Genomic DNA, 25515 nt, shown 5'->3' with positions numbered 1-25515 from the left:
CTGAAGTTTGGAAAACATGCAACAGCTATGAAGGGCAATAAAGCAAAGAGCAATAAAGTGAGGTATGACTATATGCAGGATGGGGAATAGTAGGTTTACAGTTGTGCATGTGGAAAACAGTGCAATCATTGATAAATAAGAATAAATCGTGCTTTGCAAACGGACAATGTAGGCCTACTTTTGCCCCACCCTACGTAAAGTGCTTAGAAAATGTATGACACATAGTAAAAGCTGTAAAAATGTTTATTACTATTATGTTCCCAACCAAATTACATTTTCAAAATACCTACCATTCCTGTATGACTTCTAGCATTACTCAGTGACTTAAAATATGGAGAAAGATTTAATTTGTCCTTCCTGGTTTATTCTAAGTTATCAGAAAACAGTTTAACACTGCATGTTGAGAAATCCTCCGAGTGTGGCACTGAAATCAAGTGATCAGAAGGAAGAGTCACAGTCCTGAGGAAGTCCCAGGCAAACCTCAGCAAAAGCATCCTTAAGGAGGGAGATTCAGTATGAAAATGGAATAACTTGCCTGAAACAGTCAAATACAATAACAATTTCTCAATCATTATAGTATCTCTCTCCAAGCACAGAAATAAAGAACTTATTTTTACAACCATTAAGTGAAATTTTAACATCAGTTTTATTTTTAAACTAAAAAGGAATAATTAGAAAGCAGAAATATGCACAAAGTCAGTTAAAATGCTACATTTTAAATATACCAGAGTTACATGCAGGATGTCTTAGGTATTTGCAAGAGTCAAGAACAATGTGGTATGCCAACAATTCCAAAGTAAAAAAATAACTCGAGCAATCAGGAGACAGGTCATAATTTTTAGCAGACAACCTATAAATGAAAAAGAAATATATAAAACTCAGGCCTTTTGTGATTTACAAAGCACAGGCTGAACAGGGCCTCATATAAATATTTAAATGCAAAGTATACAATAGGATAAGTTCTGAACACTTTATGAGCTGTTATATTAAAATGCAGAGCTTATAAATTAAGCTTGGTTACACAGTGATGTCTAAACATGAAAAAACATCTGCTTGAGCTTTATAATGCAATAAATTTTAATTGCAATGATGTTAAATACAAACACAACCTCAGCTTATATACACCTATATGGCATCCTGTGGCTGTTGTTGTCTAACTTGCTTCTACATAATCTTGACATGAAATTGTAGAGTAAGAATGGATGTTTACATAATGTAAACCAGATGGGAAGATCATGAAAACAAAGGAAAAAGTACTTCTCTTTTGCCTAAGTATTTGCATAGGTATGAGTTCCTATAGTTTGTAGAATACTAATTAACTGAATACCAACGTAAGAATTATTTTTATCAGTCATTTATGCCCAGAATTTAAAATTTGAAATGATAATCGACTTAAAACAAGCAACAAGAAAAAAAGAGCAGTCCTTTATCTCTGACAACCTCCCATTCCAATCCTGGTCTCCCTCCACAGTGAGAAACTTTTCAATCCTTTTACCTATTTTTATGGCAGTTATCTCTACATTTCTAATATCTGTAACACCCTTGTCTCTTGAATCATCTATTTTAAAGAGATTGTTTGGTTCTGAATCCCAGTGCCACCATTCACTAGCTCTGTGACCTTCAGCAAATTATTTAACATTTTTAGGCCTTAGTTTTCTTGTCTATAAACCAAATAATAGAATGTACCACATAAAGCTACTGAGGGTTAAATGATACTAAATCACATATATGATATACCTTGTTCAAAATATAGTGATCAGAGAGATAACTATTATTATTGCTATTGTTACCATATGATACATGAGGACTTGAATTCCCTTAATCACCCCTTTCTGCAGCTTCCTAAAATTGTTAAGGAATATCAGTGTTTTTTTGTTGTTGTTGTTGTTAAATCACATTCAGTGTTTTCATCATTATGTCCCTTTTGTACTTGAGTCAATTCAATTACTGAGTCTCACTTTTTAGCCTCATCAAAACAATTTATAAATGGCTGGCAAGGTAGCTTAACATGTTAGACCAATGGAAGACCCTGAGTAACTTTCAATTTGCCAAATTCCAAATCAATGGGATTTCAGGACTATGAGAAAGTGAATTATAGAACTTTTACTGTAGCTTTAAGATTATTTTATTCAAATCTCTGAAACATACAACTGCAGTTACTATAACACATCTTTATTACTCACCTTTTGCCTGTTTTTTAAAAAAAATCATTTTCACAGCTAAGGATGTTTAAGGCGTTACACACTGAATATTCCACTTTTTCTTTATATGAAATAATTTTCAGAATTGATACCACTGCTTTGTACAGTTTCCCAGTGTTTGATTTAAAATCAAAGTTTCTATTTAGAGTTCATAATTCTAAGTGGTCTCTAATTAAGTTGGGAGGATAACACAATTTCCTACTGTAAAGGCCCGAGATAAGTCTAAAATTCTAAAGAACATTTATGTGGCAGTTTATGCTCAGAGAAAAAAAAACAGTCTGGTGAGTCACAGTCTATTTTAATAGCATACTATAGCAAACTGGGGGAATTTCAAAGAAATAAGCAGTTATAATTATTAAAGAATTATACATTAATTAATTGTTGTAACTCTTAATCTGAAGATAAAATATTTTCATTCAGCCAATGAAATAAAATTAAATGTGATATATTAAAAGATTCTCAAATTTTCCCTCATTAAATTTTAAGTTCTCTGAGGATAAGGAATATACCTTATTTACCTTGTATCACCATTGTGCAGGATAATGCCAGACTAGTACAGGTATAGAGATGTTTAATACACACTCATTGGATGAATAACTTCAGCATAACTTGGTCTCAGATCTACCAATGTTTGACAGTAAAATACCAAATGCCATATTAACACAGTTTTATCTTTCATCATAAACAAAGCACAATAGCTGGTACATCACATTTTGATTTATTGATGGTGACATACAGTAAAAATCTAAAAAACATTAATTACCTATGGTCCCTTATGAGTATTTAAAGTTCTTTTCACTAGCACAATCACACTGCAGTCCTACTATAAACCTAGTTTTTAGAAGATCATTAAAAAATAAAATACATTAAAAATATAATTCATGATGAGATAGTGAGATGGATTTAACTGAATAAACATTCTTACTACAATCAAGTTAGACCTTTACCAAGAAGTTGATAGTTTGGGAAGCCCTTCTGAGGATTTGTTTTCATATAATTAATGGCCAGATTAGCATATCTGTAGTCCTATATTCTTACAAAGTTTATTCAGAGTCCATAAATACAAGCAGATTATAAAATATTTTTAGATGCACCAATATCTTTACAAAAATCTAATGTATTCAGTTTGTCTTAAGATATGTTCCTTGAACTGAGAATTGCTGAGGTTTCCAAATACTATCTTTTCATGTCTTCAAAGTCTGGATTTGATCTGATAACAAAAACAGACAAGAAATTATCAGTCTCTACAGGGCAAAATCTATTTTTTAACATAATCTAATGCAAATCTATAAGAACACAGTAGAAATCTATGCACACTTTTTTAAAAAGTGTAATTCATACTACAGGTTTTAATTTTCATGTAAATTATGTATGCATAGAGTTTGTCAACTAGCTCTACAAGTCTGTATAAAAATCAGCAGTCCCTCGCCTCATCATCTCCTTCCTCCTTTCATAGGCAACTACTTCCAACGCCTTTTCAAGTGATTACCTCTTTATGTCTAGATAATATACTTTTATTATTACTTATTGAACTATCAGTTCCTTACATTTAATGAGGCTTCAGGTCTTACGTACCTGTATTCTGGTCTCTGCGACCCTCAGAATGTTTCCAATACTCCTATTTTCCTAACGTAGTAATGTAGCTATTATCAACGTAATGACTCTGCAAGTGCTATTCACAGTTGCGACATGTGGTATAATGTTTACTTTTCCTGTCTTCAACTATATTTTGTTTTCTGTGGTGTTAATTGTTCCTTATCCCCATCCCTGTCTCTCTGCTTTTTAATGTACTTAATCCTACACTTCAGTCCCACTACCCTACATTGTTTAAGCCTTTATAATTATGAAGCACATTACATAGTCTTATCAATTTCTCTAGAGTGTTCCATAATGCTCTAAACTGGACCAGTTGTTGTCTATGCTTGCCCAGTTATTTTAATATGAGGTCTTGCACAGTCTTTCTAGGATCTCCACTATCACTTTCTTGTGCTAGTCCACTTGTTTCATGACCCCTTATTTTTTTCTTTTTGGTTTATTCCCTAGCTTCTGTAGAGTACACCTTTCAGTGTCTACCTTAGTAAAAGGTATGGAAAGTAAATTCTTGAGACTTTCCATGGATGGAGATGTCTTCATTCTACAGTCACAACACACTAATACTGGCTGAGAGCACAGGCGCCAGGACTGTTCCAGGCACTGCTCAATTATGTTACAGCTTCCAAGTCTAGCTGTTGAAAAGTATGATGCTATTCTGTATCCTTATCCTTCACATGGAAACTCTTATTTTCTTCTCAAAAAGTTTGTAGACTCTTCCATGGTCTTCAGTGTTGACTTTTAATAATGATGTACCTTGGTGTGGGAATACTTCCATCCACTGCACTGAGCTCCCAAGAGGCCTTTCAACTAAAAACTTATCATTTAATCCTTGAAAATATTTTGATAATTTACTTGATGATTTTTCTCCTATTTTCTCTGTTCTCTCTTTCTGGAATTCCTACTATTAGGATATTGGGCCTTCTGAACCTGACCCCTTACTTTTTTATCTTTTCTTTCCAATTTTCTATTCTTTGTCTTTTTGCTCTACTTTCTGAGAAATTGCCTTTATTCTTCTTTTTTTAAATCCTCACCCAAGGATACATTTACTGATTTTAGAAAGACAGGAAAGGGGGGAGAGAGGGGAAGGGGGAGAGGAAAGGGGAGGGGGGGAGGGAGAGGGAGAGAGAGAGAGAGAGAGAGAGAGAGAGAGAGAGAGAGAGAGAGAGAGGGAGGGAGAAAGAGAGAGAGAAACATCAATTGGTTGCCTCCCTTCCATGCCTTGACTGGAGATTGAACCTGCAACCTAAGTATTGGGTTGGCCAAAATGTTCGTTCAATTTAAAATTAATCCATAAGAGATAAAATTTTCATTTTCACTAATAATTTTGTTGAAAAATGTATTTCACTGTTTTGTTCCACTACCTTCTGCCATCTTTCATGCAGCTTCATGAATTCATCTTCCCAAAACTTTTTATCTTTTCGAGTAAAGAACTGTTTCAGGTGCCTTTGGCAATCTTCCAGGGAATTAAACGTTTTTCCATTAAGAGAATTTTGTGTAAACCAAAATATGTGGTAATCTGAAGGTACAATGCCTGGTGTATACAGCAGGTGAATCAGACCTTCCCAGCCCAGCTGTAACAGTTTTTGTCTGGTCATCAAAGAAACACGCGGTCTTGCTTTATCCTGATAGAAGATTATGCATTTTCTGTTGACTAATTCTGGATGCTTCCTGTTGAGTGCTGCTTTCAGCTGGTCTAATTGGGAGCAGTACTTTTTGGGATTAATTATTTGGTTTTCCAGAAGGAGCGCATAATAGAGGACTCCCTTCCAACTCCACATACAGAACATCACCTTCTTTGGATGAAGACCAGCCTTTAGTGTAGTTGGTGGTGGTTCATTTCACTTGCCCATGATATCTTCCATTCCACATTATTGTAAAGTATCCTTTGTAAAGTGACTTTTCATCACCTGTCACAATTTGTTTTAAAAATAGAATACTTTCCTTATGTTTAAGTAGAGAATCACATGAAAATACGGTCAAGAAAGTTCTTTTCACTTCACTTACATGAAACCGAAACATTGAAGACATTAACATAACCAGGCTGGTGAAAAATGATTTTCAACACTTGATTTGGATATTTTGAGTATGTCGGTTATCTCCCGCATGGTATAATGTTGATTTTTCTCAATTAATGTTTCAATTTGATTGTTATCAACTTCAACTAGTCTACCAGACAGTGGCGCATCATCCAGCAAGAAATCTCCAGCATGAAACTTCACAGACCACTTTTGACACATTTGATCAGTCACAGCACCTTCTCCATGCACTGTATAAATCTTTTTCTGTGTTTCAGTTGCATTTTACCTTTCTTGAAATAATAAAGCATAACATGCTGAAAATGTTGCTTGTTTTCTTCCATCTTCAATGTTAAAATGCTACACAAAAATTCACCAATTTTGATGTTTTTTTAAATGCATGCTGATGTAATGGCTGTCACAATACAGTCTAGTAAAATTGTTTCAAATGAAGTTGAAGACAGCTAAGTGCTGCTAGAGGTATTTTATGGAAAAAATTGAATGAACCTTTTGGCCAACCAGTATGTGCCCTGACTGGGGATTGAACTTGCAATGTTTTGGTGTACAGGATGATGCTCCAAACAACCAAGCCACTTGCCCAGGGCTATTTATCTTCTTTTAATTGAGTTTTCCATTTCTAGTATTCTATTATTATTTTCCAAGAGCTCAGTTTTTGATTCTTTTGTTTTGATACTTGTTTTTTGAAATGTTCTCCCTAAGTAAATTCCACTTTCTCTAACCTACTTATCCTGTTTGTTCACATTCCATGATTCATGTTTTTGTCTTCATAGGCCTGATGACCCTTCGCCACCTGCCCATATGTATGAGTAAACACTGTACAGCTGATTGGAATTTTGATACGTGTGTTAGGTTTATCAAATATGGTCTTCATTCTAGTGTATCTAGTTGAGCCATCTCCTTGGGAATTTCTGATGCAAACACCACTAGGTCTTCTCTCTTAGGCTTCTGACTCCTCAGAAATGACTTTTTATTTCCTGCCTACTGCCAGTGTCTTCTGGAAGAAGCAGAAGGCTGAAACAGATAATATTTGCTATGAAAACTTCAGTCACTCATCATTTTCAGTTCGGAACTACCACACACAGTTGTGCTAGTCCAGAGATAGGCTGTTTGACTCTCTACAGAAAATTAACCTCTAATCTTCATTTGGAATACAGATATATGACTGTGTCTTCTCTTCAGCCCCACTCATCTGATTTACAATTTTCACCAACACTGAGCCTTTGAGGGGATATGCAATATAAATTAGGATGCTTTCCAGCTTTCCCCAGTGCTACCTCAGAATTCAGCTTTCTCTGTTAAGAGAAAAGGTCTTTAGGTCTGGTAAACTACTCAGCATTCATCTGATCTGTTAAGTCATTTAACATTCATCAGATATTCAGCTTCCAAAATGTGGCTGCCATTTTTGTCACTCCTATTCTTTTTGCCCTTGAGGGTTAATGTCTTTAAACAAAAGTCCCTTTATTCTTAGTGAGATTTGAGAAGGGGATGAAGCTAAGTGTGTGTTCACTCCTTTTTCTCTGGAACAACCATATGAATAGTTTATAAGTCCTATATTAAAATCTGAAAGTATTAATCTTTCCCATACAGACAAAGTGATAAAATGAGTAAATTGCCTAAGTCACATTGGAGGATTTCTTTTTATAAATATCTTACTTCAAAGTTTCAGAGCTAGAAAACAACTTATATCTCTATAAGTTGATTTCCATATATTTTCTGTTGGTTTTTAAAAATACTTCATAATCTACTCAGGGATTCTTGTCTTTGGGCTGCAATACAGAAGTAATCATTGGGAATCCTTCCAAAAAAGAGTGGAATCATGGCACAAAATGTGTCATTTAATATTTTACCACTGGAATTTCAGTCTTAAACTCTAATAACAAGATTAAATTGGTCCAAGGGCCTTCTTGTTTATCATGCTAGGAAATATCAGAATTTTCGAAGCAAAATGAAGAGATAAATTCAGAACATCTTTTAGAGTTATATTTACATAAAAACTTTTGGCTAATAAGTTAGTTATAGACACAGACAAATCTCCAACATACTGTTACCTATTTTGTAAAATAGGTTTCTGCCTCTTTTGAAATCCAGTGAGACAGGAGCATCAAATTACAAACTATTATTACATAAGAAATATGAACAAAGGATCTCCTATTCAAACCCAAACTGATAAACTTTTTAATCTATGTACAAAGTTTCCTTCTTTATTAAATAGAGTAGTTGGTAAAAGGATACATTTAACATTTATTGTTTTCTTAAACTAGGGATTTTAACGCATAGTGTTTCATTTAATCTGTATAATTTTGACATTTTATTTTTTAAAGTTTTACAGATGAAGAAAATGATCTTCACAAGATAAAAGATGTTAACTAATAATAGCTAGTGGAATGAATCTGATAGACTCAAGAGCTCAGGTGCTTTTTAAATACTATTCCATGACATCTACATAAAACAGGGATTCAACTAACTTACCATGCAGAGAGCTGTTGTAAGTTATATAAAACATACTGCAACACAAGAGCACAAAATATTTCCAACAATGTACTCTCTTTGCAAAGATGTGGGAGATGAGATACAAAGATAATGACTCAGAAAAGTCAGAGATACAAAAATTAGGTGACAGACCAGAGTTGGCAAATGGCACAATGATGTTGGATTGTTACTAACACCTAGTGGCCTCATTGTTACAAAATATGTACCCCCATCCTCAATTCAAAAAAAAAAAGGGAGCAGAGAGCTACTGATGTTAAAATTCAGATGACTCTCTCAACCTAGTTTTTAGTGATTACTGTGCTTTGAATTACTTTGCTATGAACAATTATAGGGCTTGATCTATACTATATCTTTACCATGAGCAATAATAAGCACTTGTGAAAAAGAGTCAAGGCTGAAAATATGCTTGTGTGTAATATTCCTCTGCATCCTATGTTTTATGGGCTGTCCCTATAAAACAAAAGGCATCAGTCCCTTTGACCGCTTCTTTACCACAGTCTATGAAACTAAGTTGGTGTGTTCACAGGAAAATTCTAGTAGTTACTCTGAGAACCACTAGAAGTTCTCAATTAAGTTTCACTTAATTATAAAATTATGACTAGTCCTGGCCAGGTGGCTCAGTTGGTTGTGCTGTCTCTGTATACCAAAAGGTTGCAGGTTTGGTCCCTGGTCAGGGCACACACCTAGGCTGTGGGTTTGATCCTCAGTCTGGGTGCATAGGGGAGGCAACCACTCGATGATTCTCTCTCTCTCCCTCACTCCTTCCTTCTCTCTAAAATCAATAAAAATATCCTTGGATGATTAAAAAAATTATGACTAGAATGTTCTTTGCAGTGTATGGTAAATATCATGATGACTACATAAATACAATAGAGAAAAATTGATAACAGTCTGCGAAATTAACTAAAATACCATATTTTACTGATAATGTATAAAAATATTCATTAGATATATATTTAGTACTTTGAATCAAAGCAATATTATTTCAATGCACAGATAAACAGGCTATTCTTGCCCATACATAAAGAATATTTTTTTTTGGTTCAAAGATCCACCATGACATACAGAGGAGGGAAAAAAAATCACACATAACTGGAATTAAAAGGATAGTATAGAAGAAATTAAGTTGATAGCCACAAGACTAAAATTTGAATTTATAATATCTTGTTATTCACCCTCGTTCAGAGCAGGAGATGCCTAATAGGAATGATCCTCGGTTGTTTTCACAAATGAAAATTTCTTGGCCTGACCTTCATGATCTGTAATAAGAACCTAAAGAACTCAGTTTAATTCACTTCTGCTCTGTGTGGGTCTTTGTGCTTCAAGCTATTCCTGTAACTAGCACATAATGCAAACTTAGGAAAAATGATGTATTTTTTTAAAAGATTTTATTTATTTATTTTTAGACAGAGGGGAAGGGAGGAAGAAAGACAGGGAGAGAAACATCAATGTTGCCTCTTGTGCTCTCCCTAGTGGGGACATGGCCCACAACCCAGTCACATGCCCTGACTAGGAATCAAACTAGTGATGACCCTTTGGTTCCCAAAGGCCGGCACTCAATCCACTGAGCCACACCAGCCAAGGAAGGAGAAATGATGTATCTTAATTTATTCCTTGACATAGTAAGCCTGTACCAACCTAGTATAAGTATTGTGATCAATAACAAATAGAACAGAAATATACAAACATCAATAAAATACCAGTATTTATAATTCTAAACGTGAGTGTTAAAGGTTATATAAACATGTTATATATAAATTAAGATATATATGGAGTAAAGCATTCTTAAAATACATGCCATACAGACTTATTTTAAGTTATTAACAGTAAGGTCTAAAATTGTTCCAAACTTCAAATGTGCTTCTATTACTAGATCTCATAGAAATTTATTGCTATAAATTAAAAATATTTCTACAGTTGTCATGTAGTTGACTGTAAAAATGCAAACACTTTATTTCTGTAAATCCTTTAGAAAAATGTAATAGAAGTAAATGGAGCAAGGTATTGGATACTTACTGTAGTGCATTTTCTGAAGGCAGAAATAAATGAAAACAAGGGGAAAAAGGCAGTGATAAAATAAAAATAAAATATTAAAAAAGGAAAGACAAATGTGAATGGAAAGGAAATAAAGACTGAAGAGGAACAGTGTTTTGTGATGTACCTTGAAGCCAGTCTACACCTTCTTGCAATCCTTCTCCTTTTATGGCATCACTAGCACTGAAATAAAATCCGTAAGAAACACATCCATTTCATTATATCACAGAACTACAAGAATAAACAACCACAACTTTCCCATATAGCCAACTAATATATTCTAGTAACACATATCTGAACAAAAGTGGTTAAGCACTGAAACTGAATGTACACAAAAAATAAAAGTCTGAGTGTTCTGGAGGAGGACGTACGAAAATTATCCCTAACTCGTACTGATTTAATTGGTATGACATTTTAAAAAGTGTGTCAACAAAAAGTTATTATTTTAGGAATAGTACTCAGACTGACATTAGCAAAACATACTTTGAATTATTTTTCCAGTGGTGGAAAACTTTTAGAGTCCCCTCTGTCCTACTTTGTCCAGTGACTAAAGAGCAGCTATTTATTAGAAATGTTTGACTTAGGATGTAATTTAGCCATAGATTCAGTGACTTTATTTAAAATGGAATTTGGTATCTATAGGGTATAAACCCGTAATTATAACTTTGGTAAACTGGTAGAATAAAAACAAAACAAAACAGGAGGTTTCAGTAATAGTTTTATATTTGCTGGCTTCAATTTTAGCATCTGTAACATGGGGAATATTGACCTCATATGGTTATTATGAGAATTAAATATTTGATATATATATATATATATGCATACACATTTCTATATCTATCAGGGTCTTTTCAAGGTCTTTCTATTCTTAAGAGAGTAAATTTAAATCCTCACTGTGATTATTTTATAAATAATTATAATTAAGTTATATAAACTAAAACAAAATGCAAGGGATTTTTTGAGCATCAATCTTTCCCAAAACACAGTCTGATAGCTTCTCATAACATTTTACTGATCTAGTAGTTATTTCCTTTCAAAATATAATCATGTAAGAGCAAGAGAATACATAATTAGATTTTCTGAATTAGGGTTCCTTTTAGTGTGTTGAAGCATGATTTTAAAATGTACTAAAACATATGTACTAAGTTACCTAAAAGAGTTAATTTGATTCTAATCAAATCAGAAATTACTTCCAAGAAATTACTTATTAGGTTAAGAATATGACTTATATTTTAAAAATAAAGACAGCAACAAACAGCATGGGTTATACAATTATTCAAAGCAAACTATGGATTATCTGTATCAATAGCAAAACATCAGTAATGAATATTTATATCAACAAAGATGAATATATTGATTTTATCACATACCCACAGTCCCAAACAAGACTATAGTATTAAGTAAGTAATATATTGAGGAAATCCTTCCCCTTTGGTGGAGGAGTCACTAAGTACCCTACTAAAGACCCTGCATCTTTTCCTACTTATTCCCAACTGTTTGAATTCTACTTTCCTTTCAAACAAGCCATAAGACCTATAACTAAATAAAAGCCAAAGTCTTCACCATGTCCTACAAGGCCCTATGTGATATGGCCCCTGGTTATTGCTCAGTGGTCTCATCTCCTACAAATCCACCCTGGATGTCTCTGCTCCAGTCAGCGTGGACTTCTTGCTATTCCTGAAATATACCAGATATTACACATTCTCACCCAAGAGCCTTTTCACTAGCTGGCCTCTCTCTCTGAAAATCTATTTCTCTAAACCTTTGTGTGAACCCCTCCCTGATTTCAACTACATCTCAGAGAGGGAGTATCTCTTATTATTTCTTTTATCTTATTATAGCCTACTTTATTTTTCTTTATCTTTCCAGCTGACATTTTATATTTATCTATTTACCTGTTTTATTATCTGTCTCCCTTACAAGATTATAAATAATCAAAAACATACATATCATGCCAGGGACCAAGTCAAAGCACACACAGGAAAAGCAATACTGCAATAAGATCCTGAAAATGAGAGTTGACTATATATTTAGTACACTAGTTAAAAATAATCCATAAAAATTTCCTTTAATTTTCCAGATTATACTTCTCTATAATCTTTTATTGCCCAGTAAATTTACTTGTACCTGTAGCAAGAGACATGCAATATTTTATCTCTACATCACTGTGCATTACCTTTATCTCTAAAACTGGAAAAGGATACATCTATTTTCAATTTTATACATGCGTTAAAAATATTGCAAAATATAAAAAAAACCAAACTTAACAAATGAAGCAGCAATTGAAACTTAGTGAGATGTCCAAGTTTGAATTAAAAAGTCAAAATTATAGAAAAATTTAAAGAAATACTTGACATTCTTCTATAAGTTATACAGAAAACATGGAAACTGGAAATGTAATATTCCGCATCATCATAGCATCAGGATATTACTTTTTCTCTAACTGAAAAATATTTAGATGTCACAACTCATTAAGTTTTTAAAATTTAAAGTGCTAATTATTTTAATTAGAGATTTTTTCCATTTGCAAAATTAACTTCTACTTCAAAATTGAAAGTAGGACTGCATCTTTTACTAACTAGACTCATGTTTTTGAATGCTGTACTTTCTATCAAAGCACTCAATACTTAATACAATGGAAAAATTAAAATTATTCTACTTTAGACATTATCAACTTAGGTATGATTTACCTAAATGATGTAGAGAAATGCAAAGGTTCCATCTTAGGATATTTCTCTATTCAAAATCCCTCCATTCTTCACCAACAAAATACCACAGAACCTCAAATTCTAATCCAAGACTTTTCTTCTGATTCCAAAGTAGGCAGGGTTTTACCTGAGATAGACAGTGCTCACTCCTGGGAAGGGGAGCTGGAGGCCTTGAGTGCTGAGGAGTTTCCAGGGCTTTCTCACTCTCTTCTATTACTCTTTCAGCACCAAGGTTAGCTCTTCAAGTTCTCTGAGCTCTATTAACTCCTTGCTTTGTATTGTTTTCTCTGCGAGAGGCTGTGGATTTCTCTGCCTCTGTGTTCAGCCTTTCTCCATATATACCATCTTATAAAAAGGGAAAACCTCACAGGATAGAGGGAGTTTGATGACAGGTAGTGGCAGGCACTAAATACTACCTAATAATGTAAAATAATTTCAGATATTATTTATTAATTGAATCTTATTAGTATGTCCAAGTAAGATTATTATTTCCATTTATATTTATTCATATAAATAAGTATTTATTTTGAACCTACTAAGTACCATGTACTACAATTTCAGGGCTTAGAATGAAGAAAGCCCATAAAACCCCAGTTCTCATGGTGCTAATGTACTAGTGTAAGAAGACAAACTATAAAACAAAGAAAAAAAAGGGAAAAGATCACATAGCAACATAAAAAGCAAAGTAAGGTCAAAATGAGGCAGGGTAAGGTACAATGAATATTTTAGAGCACCATCAGGAGAGGTTCCTGAAGGAACCCAGCAAAATTATTTTGGAGAATAATTTAGACAAAGGGAGTAACAAGTGGAAACACCCTCAGATGGGACTGTGGTTGGCTTATTCAATGTGTAGAAGGAAAGCAGCATGGCTGAAGTTGGGTGAGTTAAGCAGGCTGTTTAATTTATTCTTTTAAAGAGTTGTTCATATTTTTCTATGCCCCAAAAGATTTGAAAGGTTTTATTAGTAATATATTCACGAACACCTGCAATACCACATTCTATAAAACAAAATCTTTAGCTTATCTCCTACCACGTTAGGTCATTTATAAAATGAGCTTAGAAAAGAAACACTGAAGCTTGGAGATTTTTTCAAAATGATAAATTGAAAAATAAATCTAAAACTTTACCAAATATGCCATGGCTTATCTTTGATGTTCTCTAAACATAGCAACTGAGACACTTTCACAGATGTCACTGCATCTCTAAGGTCCATTTTGTTTGCAAAGAATAAGATCGGTATTCGGCGGTGCTTAATATCTGAAACAGAAAATAAGACCATCATCATACTTTCAGCCTTTTGGTTATTTATCCCCAAATCCTTAAAATCGAAATTCACTAAAATTATTTTCCAATCTCTTCTTTCTATATCACTCACTCATAAACTTTTAAAGACATAGACTATCAGGCATGTGTTTGAGTAATAGGACAATTAAAAAAATATTTCTTCCAAGATTATCTGCTCTCTGGTTGGACTTTTAAAAAAAGACAAGTATACATGGGGTGGTTCACTAAGCAGTCCCTGAGCAGCACCTGAAAAGGGTCAAATATTTTGTTTCATGTTTCTGTCAACACAGAGGAGGCAAACTTCAAATACAAGTAAAAGAAAGATAAAGTGGGTCTTGATTTTAGATTTTAGTTACAGTATTTTAAGTAGCAAGCTAGATATTTTAACAATATATTTTACCTTGTTACAATATTGGAAACATTGTTCACTATTTTGAATAAAGAATTTATTTAAATATTTAAAACTCAGAAGACACAAAATGGTATTCAGTAAAACAGTCTCCCTCTCACCTCGGGCTCAGGCCATTCACTTGTCCTCCCTAGACGCGGCAACCCGTAGTATCCATGATATGGTATATTTTTAGAAATATTTTATATACTTGGAATTAATTACTATATATGATTCTTTATACAAATAGTAGTAGAAGGCCATTCTCACTTTTTGCTTTTCACTTAATTTCATATCTTAGGGACTATCCATTATCAGTACATTAGAGCAGTTTCTTCATTATTTTAACTATTGTGGAATGTTCTGTCTTTTAGTATTGTATTATGTACCATAGTTTATTTAATCTGATGTAGTTGAGATATACTGCTGCAAATATTCACAGCAATAAACAATTCTGTAGTGAATAAATTATAAAAAACTTTGTAAGTGGGTCAGTGTGTCTGCTGGACAGATTTGAGAAGTGGGATTGTAGGGTCAAAGGGTATGTAAATTGCTATTCTGACAGATAGGATTACTGACCTGCCATCCCTTAAGCAACTTTGTATTAAGAGTGTTTTCAGAGGGATGGGAAGGTGGCGGCTTTACTCTAGGCAGCGTTTTTCTCGGCTTCTGTGAAGAGGAGGGAAACTCGCGGATCGGTGGAGAAACAGAGCAAGTGGACTAGGTTACCGAATCACTTTTGAAAGCAGGACATCAAAAATTATTGTGATCACGGAAAAACCAGACGGTAAGGAGACTGCTTCAGGACAAAAGGGGCCCAGGGATCGGTGCGGGGACTGGGGGTGTGCAATCCCCAGGCCCGGTGCTCGGGGCTCCCGGGAGAGGGGAGTCGCTGCTCCCTCCCCCGAATACGGGGGGTGAGCAACTCCAGGGGAGAATGTGTTGCTAAAAGGAACAGATTGGCCAGTTGGACTGGGAAAAAATCGCCCAGGAACTATGAACACCCACCCAGAGCCTTGGGAGAAGTGAGGGCCTCTAGCCGACAGGACCAGGGGCAGCCTGGAAGGGCGCCTGCACCCCTAGCCCTCACCCCTAGCCCAGAGGAAGTGCAGATTGGTGGAGAGCACAGAGTCGGAACACGCTCGGTTCTCGCCCCATACGGAGGCCTGAATCGCGCCCGGATCCCGGGAGGGATGTGGTGCTGCTTGGTGCGTTCCTACAGTAGAGGGTCAGAAATTTAGAGGCTCAGTAGCCTCTAAATTTAGAGGCTGAGCCTCAGTAGAGGCTCAGCCCGACTGGGGGAGCCAGGAAAGGTGCCAACACCGGGTCGGAGTGCGGTTCGGCGGTGACCACGGAGCTGGAAAGGGCTCAGCTTGCGCACCATCGGGAAGACTGTCTCGTGCTTGCTGTGAACCTGGAACGGTGCGGCGAGGCACTTAGGGCGATCCTAGACCCTGAATTTCAAAAGTTTGGGGGAAGGGCGCGCCCTTTTATGATTCCCAGGGAGGGCGCAGTGAATCCCAAAAAGTCACGGGTGCCTCTTGAGATCATAGAGCTGGAATCCTGCAGGACCCCGGAGTCTGGAAGAACGTGGAAGTGAGATCCAGAGAGCCAGTGTGCTCGGGAGCACCAAGGGTACAGCAAGTCTGTATTCTGACAGACTTGCTGAGATTTGGGCTGGGAGAGAGAGAAGCATTTCAAAGGTCCCTCAGCCAGCTGAAGCCAGCAAGATCAGAAAAACTGGTCTGGCCAGTTAGAAACCAACAAGAGCTTTTTGTTTGTTTGTTTGTTTTTTCTCTTTTTTTTCTTTTCTTTTTTTTCTCTCTTTTTTTGTTTTGTTTGGTTTTGTTTGGTTTGGTTTTTGTGGCTGTTGTTAGTTGATTGATTTTATCTTGTGTTTTATGTGACATTTTATTTTTCAATTCTTATTATTTTTATCTCGCAATCCCTTATGTTTCTCTTCCATTCATCCTAATATTATTCTTTCCACTCCAAATTTATCTCTCCTGCACTACATCTTCTGCTTTTCTTTCCTTTTTCTTTTTTTTTATCTTGCAAGTTACTGAAAATTTGTATTATCTTTTTCTCACTTTTCCGACATTTTTAATTTTACTATTATTTTGGTATTCTTTTTCTTTCTATATAATCTTCTTTGCTTGGCTGGTTATACTGTCATTTGATAGGTTCCCCCTGGTATCTCAGTTACAAGGTGTTGATAAGTTACTATCCTTCATCTGTGTTCCATTAATACACCTCTCAAGGTTCTATACTCTTTATTCTTGTTATCTAGACCTCATCGATTCTGCCACAAGACTGTCACTTTACTATTACTGTTAGTAAGACCTAGTCTATACAATTGTAAATACTTCTCAATACCCCTACCTGATCTCAGCCCACTTTGCAATTTTATGAACTATACTATTGTGGGGGTTGTCTCTATTCTTTTACTCACTATTCCTATATACTAATCTTTAGTCCAACCCTACCTTAGAATCTGACTTCCCACAGCCTCACAGCTTTCTAGATTCAACTAACAATCCTCTCGTCCCCAGTAAGAGTCTTACCTTCTTTCCACCCTTTCTAAAACGTGGATAGTTGGGTGGAGGATCACGGTTAACACTATAAGGAGCCAAAGGATAACCCATCTCTTCTCTACTGGCTGCTAATGTAAATATCATAGTATACTGTCTTGCTGTCTTAAACCATTTTGCTTTACTCCTCCAACTGATCACAAAAAAGAGTAGGGGGAAGCTGTGAACACCAGGATACACAAAGGAGATTGCACCACTGAATCTCACAAATATTCTACCACAGAAGTTCACACCATAATTACAGGGAATCAGAACAGATCAAATTAACAAACAAGAACAAAAAAGAAGAAACACACAAACAATGAGAAAACAAAGAAACAACCCCCAACTGAAGGGAAACGAGGAAGCCTCAGGAAAAATGCTAAATGAAATAGAGGCAAGTCAACTATCAGACAGTGAGTTCAAAACAATGATTACCAGGAAGTTCAATGAACTCACATTGAGTTTTCAGAAATTAGAGGGAAACTACAACAATCTCACTGCAAACTATATAAACATGAAAAAGGAAATAGAAACTCTCAACAAAGGTCAAGAGGAAATGAAGAATACAATTTCTGAACTGAAGAACACAGTAGAAGGAATGAAAAGCAGGATCGATGAAGCAGAAGATCAGATTAGCGAGCTGGAGGACAAAGTAGAAAACAACATCCAGAAAGAGCAAGAAAAGGAAAAGAGGCTCAGAAAGAATGAAGAGGGATTAAGAGAAATGCAAGACAATATGAAACATAATAATATCCGTATAATAGGGATACCAGAAGGAGAAGAAGAAGAGCAAGGGATCGAAAACCTAGTTGAACAAGTAATGAAGGAGAACTTTCCTAATTTGATGAGAGAAAAAAGTCACACAAATCCAGGACACACAGAGAGTCCCAATCAAGAGGAACCCAAAGAGGCCCACCTCAAGACACATCATAATTAAAATGGCAAAATTTCAAGACAAAGAGAGAATCTTAAAGGCAGCAAGGGAGAAACAGGAAGTAACATACAAGGGAGCACCAATAAGGCTAACAGCCGACTTCTCAATGGAAACACTTCAAGCCAGAAGAGAATGGCAAGAAATACTCCAGGTAATGAGAACCAGAGGTCTGCAACCAAGGCTGCTATATCCAGCAGGGCTCTCGATCAAGATAGAAGGCCAAATAAGAAGCTTCCCAGACAAAAGAAGTCTAAAAGAATATGCCTCGACCAAACCAGCTCTGCAAGAGATCCTAAACGGACTGCTTTAAGGAAGGGAAGGAAAGAGAGAGAGAGAGAGAGAGAGGGAACACACGTACATAAAAGAAAATGAATAAGTACCTATCAATAATAACCTTAAACATAAATGGATTAAATGCTCCAATCAAAAGACACAGAATAGCTGAATGGATAAGAAAAAATGACCCACATATCTGCTGTCTACAAGAGACCCACCTCAGGATAAAAGACCTACACAGGCTGAAAGTGAAGGGCTGGAAACAAATCTTCCAAGCAAATGGACAGGAAACAAAAGCCGGGGTAGCAATACTCATATCAGACAAAATGGACTTCCAAAAAAGGTCCATAAAGAGAGACCCAGAAGGTCACTTCATAATACTCAAGGGAAGAATCCATCAAGAAGACATAAATATTGTAAATATATATGCACCCAACATAGGAGCACCCAAATACATAAAGAAAATCTTAGAGGACTTCAAGAAAGATATAGACAGCAACACAATTATAGTGGGAGATTTTAACACCCCACTATCAAAAATGGACAGATCTTCTAAACAAAATATCAACAAAGATATTGTGGCATTGAACAACACCCTTGAGGAAATTGACTTTACTGATATATACAGAGCCCTCCATCCAAAAGAAGCTAAATACACATTCTTTTCAAATGTACATGGAACATTCTCAAAGATAGACCACATGATAGGACACAAAACAAGCCTCAAGAATTTCAAGAAAATTTAAATCATACCAAGCATTTTCTCAGACCACAAGGGATTGAAGCTAGAAACCAACCCTAAGGAAAAAAAACAAAAACACTCGAAATCATGGAGATTAAAGAGCATGCTATTAAACAATGAATGGGTGAAGAATGACATTAGGGAAGAAATCAAAACGTTTCTGGAAACAAATGAAAACGAACTCACAACAACCCAAAACTTAAGGGACACAGCCAAGGCAGTCCTGAGAGGGAAGTACATAGCGATACAGGCCCACCTGAAAAGGTTAGAAACATTCCAAACAAACAACCTAACCCTACGTCTACAAGAACTTGAGGAACAACAACAAAGGCAGCCCAGAGCAAGCAGAAGGAAGGAAATAACCAAGATCAGAGCAGAATTAAATGACATAGAGACTAAAAGCACAATTCTAAGGATCAATGAATCCAAGAGCTGGTTCTTTGAAAAGATAAACAAAATTGACAAGCCCTTAAGCAGACTCATCAAGAAAAAAAAGAGAAGACCCAAATAAACACAATCAGAAATGAAAGAGGAGAGATTACAACAGATACCACAGAAATACAAAGGATTGTAAGAAATTACTACAAAGAACTGTATGCCAAGAAATTTGAAAACCTAGGTGAAATGGACAAATTTCTAGAAAAATATAATCTTCCAAAACTCAATGAAAAAGAAGCAGAAAGCCTGAACAGACCAATAACAATAAAAAGAAATTGAAGCAGTAATCAAAAAAACTCCCAACACACAAAAAGCCCTGGGCCAGATGGTTTCACAGGAGAATTCTACAAAGCATTTAAGGAAGAGCTAACCCCTATCCTTCACAGACTATTCCAAAAAATCCAAAAAAGATGGGAGTCTCCCAAACTCTTTTTATGAGGCCAACATCATCCTAATTCCAAAACCAGATAAAGACACAACAAAGAAAGAAAACTTCAGGCCAATATCACTGATGAACATTGACACTAAAATCCTCAACAAAATACTGGCAAACCGCATCCAACAGTACATTAAAAAGATCATACACCATGACCAAGTGGGATTCATTCCAGGGATGCAAGGATGGTTCAATATTCGCAAGTCAGTAAATGTAATACATCACATAAACAAAAGCAAAGACAAAAACCACATGATTATATCAACTGATGCAGAAAAAGCATTTGACAAGGTACAGCACCCATTCATGATAAAAACACTCGGCAAAGTGGGAATAGAGGGAACATTCCTCAACATAATAAAGGCCATATATGAGAGACCTACAGCCAGCATCATACTCAATGGGCCAAAAATTAAAATCTTTTCTACTAAGATCAGGAACAAGGCAAGGCTGTCCACTTTCACCACTTCTGTTCAATATAGTACTGGAAGTTTTAGCCACAGCAATCAGACAAGAAAAAGAAATAAAAGGCATCCAAATCGGAAAGGAGGAAACAAAACTGTCACTGTTTGCAGATGACATGATAGTATACATAGAAAATCCTATAGACTCTACCAAAAAACTGCTTGACCTAATAAATGAATTTGGCAAAACAGCGGGATACAAAGTCAATATCCAGAAATCAAAGACATCTCTGTACACCAACAACGAAACAGCAGAAGCAGAGATCAAGGAAAAAATTCCATTTGAAATAGCAAAAAGAAAAATAAAATATCTACGAATAAACCTAACCAAAGAGGTAAAAGACCTGTATTCAGAAAACTATATAACACTCAGGAAAGAAATCAAGGAAGACACAAGCAAATGGAAACATATATCGTGTTCATGGATTGGAAGAATTAATATCATCAAAATGTCCATACTACCCAAAGCAATTTACACATTCAATGCAATTCCTATTAAAGTACCAATGGCATATTTCACAGACATAGAACAAACACTTCAAAAATTTATATGGAATTATAAACGACCCCTAAATAGCTGCTGCAATTTTGAGAAAGAAGAGTAAAGTAGGAGGGATCACAATACCCGACACTAAACTATCCTACAAGGCCACTGTAATCAAAACAGCCTGGTACTGGCATAAAAACAGGCACACAGACCAATGGAACAGAAGAGAGCCCAGAAATAAGCCCAAGTCTCTATGGTCAATTAATATTTGACAAAGGAGGCAGCAACATAAAATGGAGTAAAAATAGCCTCTTTAACAAATGGTGTTGGGAGAACTGGACAGCCACGTGCAAAAAAAATGAAACTTGAGCACCAACTTACACCATATACAAAAAATAAATTCAAGGTGGATAAAAGACTTAAATATAAAAGGTGACACCATTAAAGTCCTAGAGGAGAATGTAGGTAGGAAAATCTCAGATATTTCACGCAGAAACTTTTTTACTGACTTGTCCCCTAGAGCAAGGGACATAAAGGAAAGAATAAACAAATGGGACCTCATCAAAATTAAAAGCTTCTGCACAGCCAAAGAAAATAGTATCAAAATTAAAAGAGAACCAACAGTATGGGAAAACATATTTGCCAATGATACCTCAGGCAAGGGTTTAATCTCCAAAATATATAAAGAACTTACACGACTGCACTCTAAGAAGACAAGGAATCCAATTAAAAAGTGGGCAAAGGACTTGAACAGACACTTCTCCCAAGGAGGACATACAGAAAATCCAAAGACACATGAAATGATGTTCAATATCGCTAGCTATCAGAGAGATGCAAATTAAAACCACAATGAGATACCAATTCACACCAGATAGAATGGCCATCATAAACGAAGCAACAAACAACAAGTGTTGGAGAGGTTGTGGAGAAAAGGGATCCCTAGTGCACTGCTGGTAGGACTGCAGACTGGTACAACCAATATGGAAAGCAGTATGGAACTTCCTCAGAAAACTAAAAATGGATCTGCCTTTTGACCCTGCAATTCCACTGCTGGGACTCTATCCTAAGAATACTAAAAACACCAATTCAAAAGAACCTATGCATCCCAATGTTCATAGCAGCACAATTTACAATAGCTAGATGCTGGAAGCAACCAAGATGCCTATCAGTAAATGAATGGATCAAAAAACTACGGTACATTTACACAATGGAATTCTATGCAGCAGAAAGAAAGAAGGAGCTCCTACCCTATGCAACAGCGTGGATGGAGCTGGAAAATATTATGCTAAGCAAAACAAGCCAGGCAGTGAAAGACAAATACCATATGATCTCACTTTTAACAGGAACCTAAATAACAAAACAAAGAAACAAACAAAATGTAACCAAAGACATTGAAATAGAGGACAGGCTGACAGTGACCACAGGGGAGAGTAGAGGGAATTTAATGGGACAGTGGGAAGGGTTCACAAGAACAAACTTAAAGGACACATGGTCATAAACTAAGGGGAGGGTGGTAAGGGGAGGGAAGTGGGGAGGGGTGGGGGGGAATGAATGGATTGGGAGTAAAAAGGAGAAAACTGTATTTGAACAATGATTAAAAATAAATAAATTAATTTAAAAAAAGGAGTGTTTTCAGTGATAGGTAAGAAGTACTATCAGGATAACAAACTCACAACTATCAACAACTGAACCTAAAAACAAAAATAAAAACAAACTAAGCAAACAACTAGAACAGGAACAGAATCACAGAAATGGAGATCACAGGGAGGGTTACTGGTGGGGAGGGGGTGGGTGGAGAATAGGGGAAAAGGTACAGGGAGTAAGAAGCCTAAATGGTAGGTACAAAATAGACAGGGGAGAGTTAAGAATAGTATAGGAAATGGAGACGCCAAAGAATTTATATGTACGACCCATGGACATGAACTAAGGGGGGTAATGTGGGTGGGGTGGAATGCAGGGCAGAGGGGAATAAAGGGGAGAAAAAAATGGGACAACTGTCATAGTGTAATTAATAAAATATAATTAAAAAAAGAAGTACTATCGGAATATGTTTACTTACACTATTTTTTAAAACATTTTATTTATTTATTTTTAGAGAGGGGGAAGGAGAGAGAAAGAGAGGTAGAGAAACATCAATGTGTGGTTGCCTCTCATGTGCCCCCTTACAAGGGACCTGGCCTGCAACCCAAGCATGTGCCCTAACTGGGAACCCAACCGGTGACCCTTTGGTTCACAGGCCAGTGCTCAATCCACTGAGCCACACTAGCCAGGGCACACTGTTTGAAAAAGTCAAGAATGGTTCTATTCAAAAGATGTTTATAATTCCTTTTTTAGAAGCTATCTTGGCATGTCATTTCCCCATTTATCTATTAATTTTTATTTTCTAATTTATTCATAGAAATACATTAAATAGTAAGGAAATAAGTCTTATAGCTATGATATGAAATACAAATATTTTTCTTGCTTGTATTTTGCCCTTGACTGCACACGGTCCATTTTGCATTTCCCATCTTTTTATGGAGGCATAGTTATTGATTATTTTAGGATTGTGGGTTTTGTTATAGTGAGAAAGGCCTCTTCTTGCTCCAAAATTATTTTTTAAAATCTCCCATAGTTTCTTCCACTGCTGTATTAGTGTAATTTTTATCCTGGAGCAGAGAATGTCAGAATAGATAAGAAAGCAAGACATAACCAAATGATGTTTACAAGAAACACACTAACAAGCTGAAGGTGAAAGGATGGAAAAGATGCAAACATGTAAGTATAATAAAGCATGGCTACACTGCTATTGGACAAAGTAGCTTTAAAAGGTGAAGGCTATTATCAGGAAAAAAGGCATTAAAATTATAAAAGGGTCAATCAATCAAGAAGACAAAATGATTTGAAGTATATGTACCTAATAAACAAGCTCCCGAACACACAGAGCAAAATTTGATAGTATTAAAGGGAAATACAAAGAAATCCACAATCATAGGTAGATACTTCAAATATTCCTCTCTCAAAAATTGACAAATTAACAAAAAAATTAGTAAGAATGTGGAAGATGTGAACAACACTATCAACTGCCACTTACAGAATTCTTCACTGAACAACAGAAAATCATACATTTTATATGATTGCAGATATAACACTCAACAATTAGACCATATATTCTCGGCCATGTATTTTAAAGGATGAAATAATATAGAATGTTCTTTGATCAAGTGGAATTAAATTAAAAGTCAATAATAAAAAATACTTATAAAATTCCCAAATACTTGGGAAATTAAATAATATACATACTACCAAAGATTCCAAGGGCCAAAGAACGATTCACAAGGTAACTTAGAACATACTTAGAACCAGATAATAAAGAAAACAAAGTTATCAAAATTTGTAACATGTAGCTAAATCCTTAGGGCATATGCATTTTGTTAAATGTTTATATTTGAAAGGGTGTATGAAATCAATGATTTCCACTTCTATCTGAAAAATGAGACAGTGAAATATGAGGTAAGTACAGACAGTTCATAATAAATTAAGAGCAGAAAGTTAATGACAAAAGAGAAAATTTAAAGGGCCAAAAGTTCTTAGAAAATTAATAAAATCAATAAACTTTTTAAAAGATTGAGCAAGAAGGGAGAAAATATAAATTACCAGCATCAGGAATGAAAGAAAATATACCATACATATCTTGTAGACATTAAAAGGATAATGAGAGGATCTTATAAACAATATTATGCCAATAAATCTGACAACTTACATTACATTAATAAATTTGGTCACAAATTACCAAAAGTGACCCAGAAACATAAAACTTTAATATTCTTATATCATTCAAGGACTGGAATTCATAAATAATGCCCCCACTTCTTCAACATACATACCCAGTACTAACACAAACGGCTTCATTGGTACATTCTATCTAACATTTAAGGAAGAAATAATACCAATTCTATACAAACCCAAAAATAAAAAATAAAAGAATATACTCTCAAACTTATTTTGAGGCCTCTCAAAATAAGGCCTCTATAACCCTGATACAAAATCAGATGAAGACATTACAAGGGATAAAATAAAAAACCAAAAATGGGTAAGGTCAGCAGCATGTCAGTATGAAAGGATCTCCAGGTCTCTCCCCCAGAAGTTACAAGTGGGACACCTAGGATTCAACAAAAAATTCCCTGTTCAGCACACAATCATGTCTGAGACCTCATGCATTCAGACAGCTGAATGTGCACTTACTTGAGCAAACAGTGGAGACAGAATGGTAGGGAGGAGGACAGAGAGAGAAGCCATAGGCAGCCAGGTGCTGGCTGCAGGCCCTAGTGGTCATGACAGCAGTGACGGGCTGGGGTGCAGCCTTCACCATACAAAGAAGCCTGGAGGGGCACACACTGGCTGGCTGGCACACACTGAGGCTGAGCCCAGGGTTAGAGACAGAGAAACAGT

General features: G+C 35.7%; 1 protein-coding gene across 2 annotated transcripts in view; it reads right to left on the bottom strand.

Annotated features, from left to right (window-relative positions):
- Positions 1–228: 228 nt before the first annotated feature.
- Positions 229–25515, bottom strand: part of ARL6 (ADP ribosylation factor like GTPase 6) — a 51731-nt gene continuing 26444 nt past the window's right edge. Inside the window, exons 6-9 of one of the 2 annotated variants that reach the window (XM_045851748.1) lie at positions 14190–14319; positions 10482–10537; positions 10337–10349; positions 229–3411 (exon numbers count right to left, since the gene is read on the bottom strand). In XM_045851748.1, coding sequence (XP_045707704.1) covers positions 3378–3411; positions 10337–10349; positions 10482–10537; positions 14190–14319 — 233 coding nt within the window. In that variant the 3' untranslated portion in view covers positions 229–3377. The remainder of the gene's footprint in view (positions 3412–10336; positions 10350–10481; positions 10538–14189; positions 14320–25515) is intronic. The other variant, XM_045851749.1, reaches the window with a different exon arrangement.

This window comes from Phyllostomus hastatus, unplaced genomic scaffold (assembly GCF_019186645.2).
Source record: "Phyllostomus hastatus isolate PE091 unplaced genomic scaffold, TTU_PhHast_1.1 phas_contig_86, whole genome shotgun sequence".
Classification (NCBI taxonomy): Eukaryota; Metazoa; Chordata; class Mammalia; order Chiroptera; family Phyllostomidae; genus Phyllostomus; species Phyllostomus hastatus.
The sequence above is the reverse complement of the archived record's forward strand: the minus strand, read 5'-3'. Positions and strand labels throughout refer to the sequence as shown.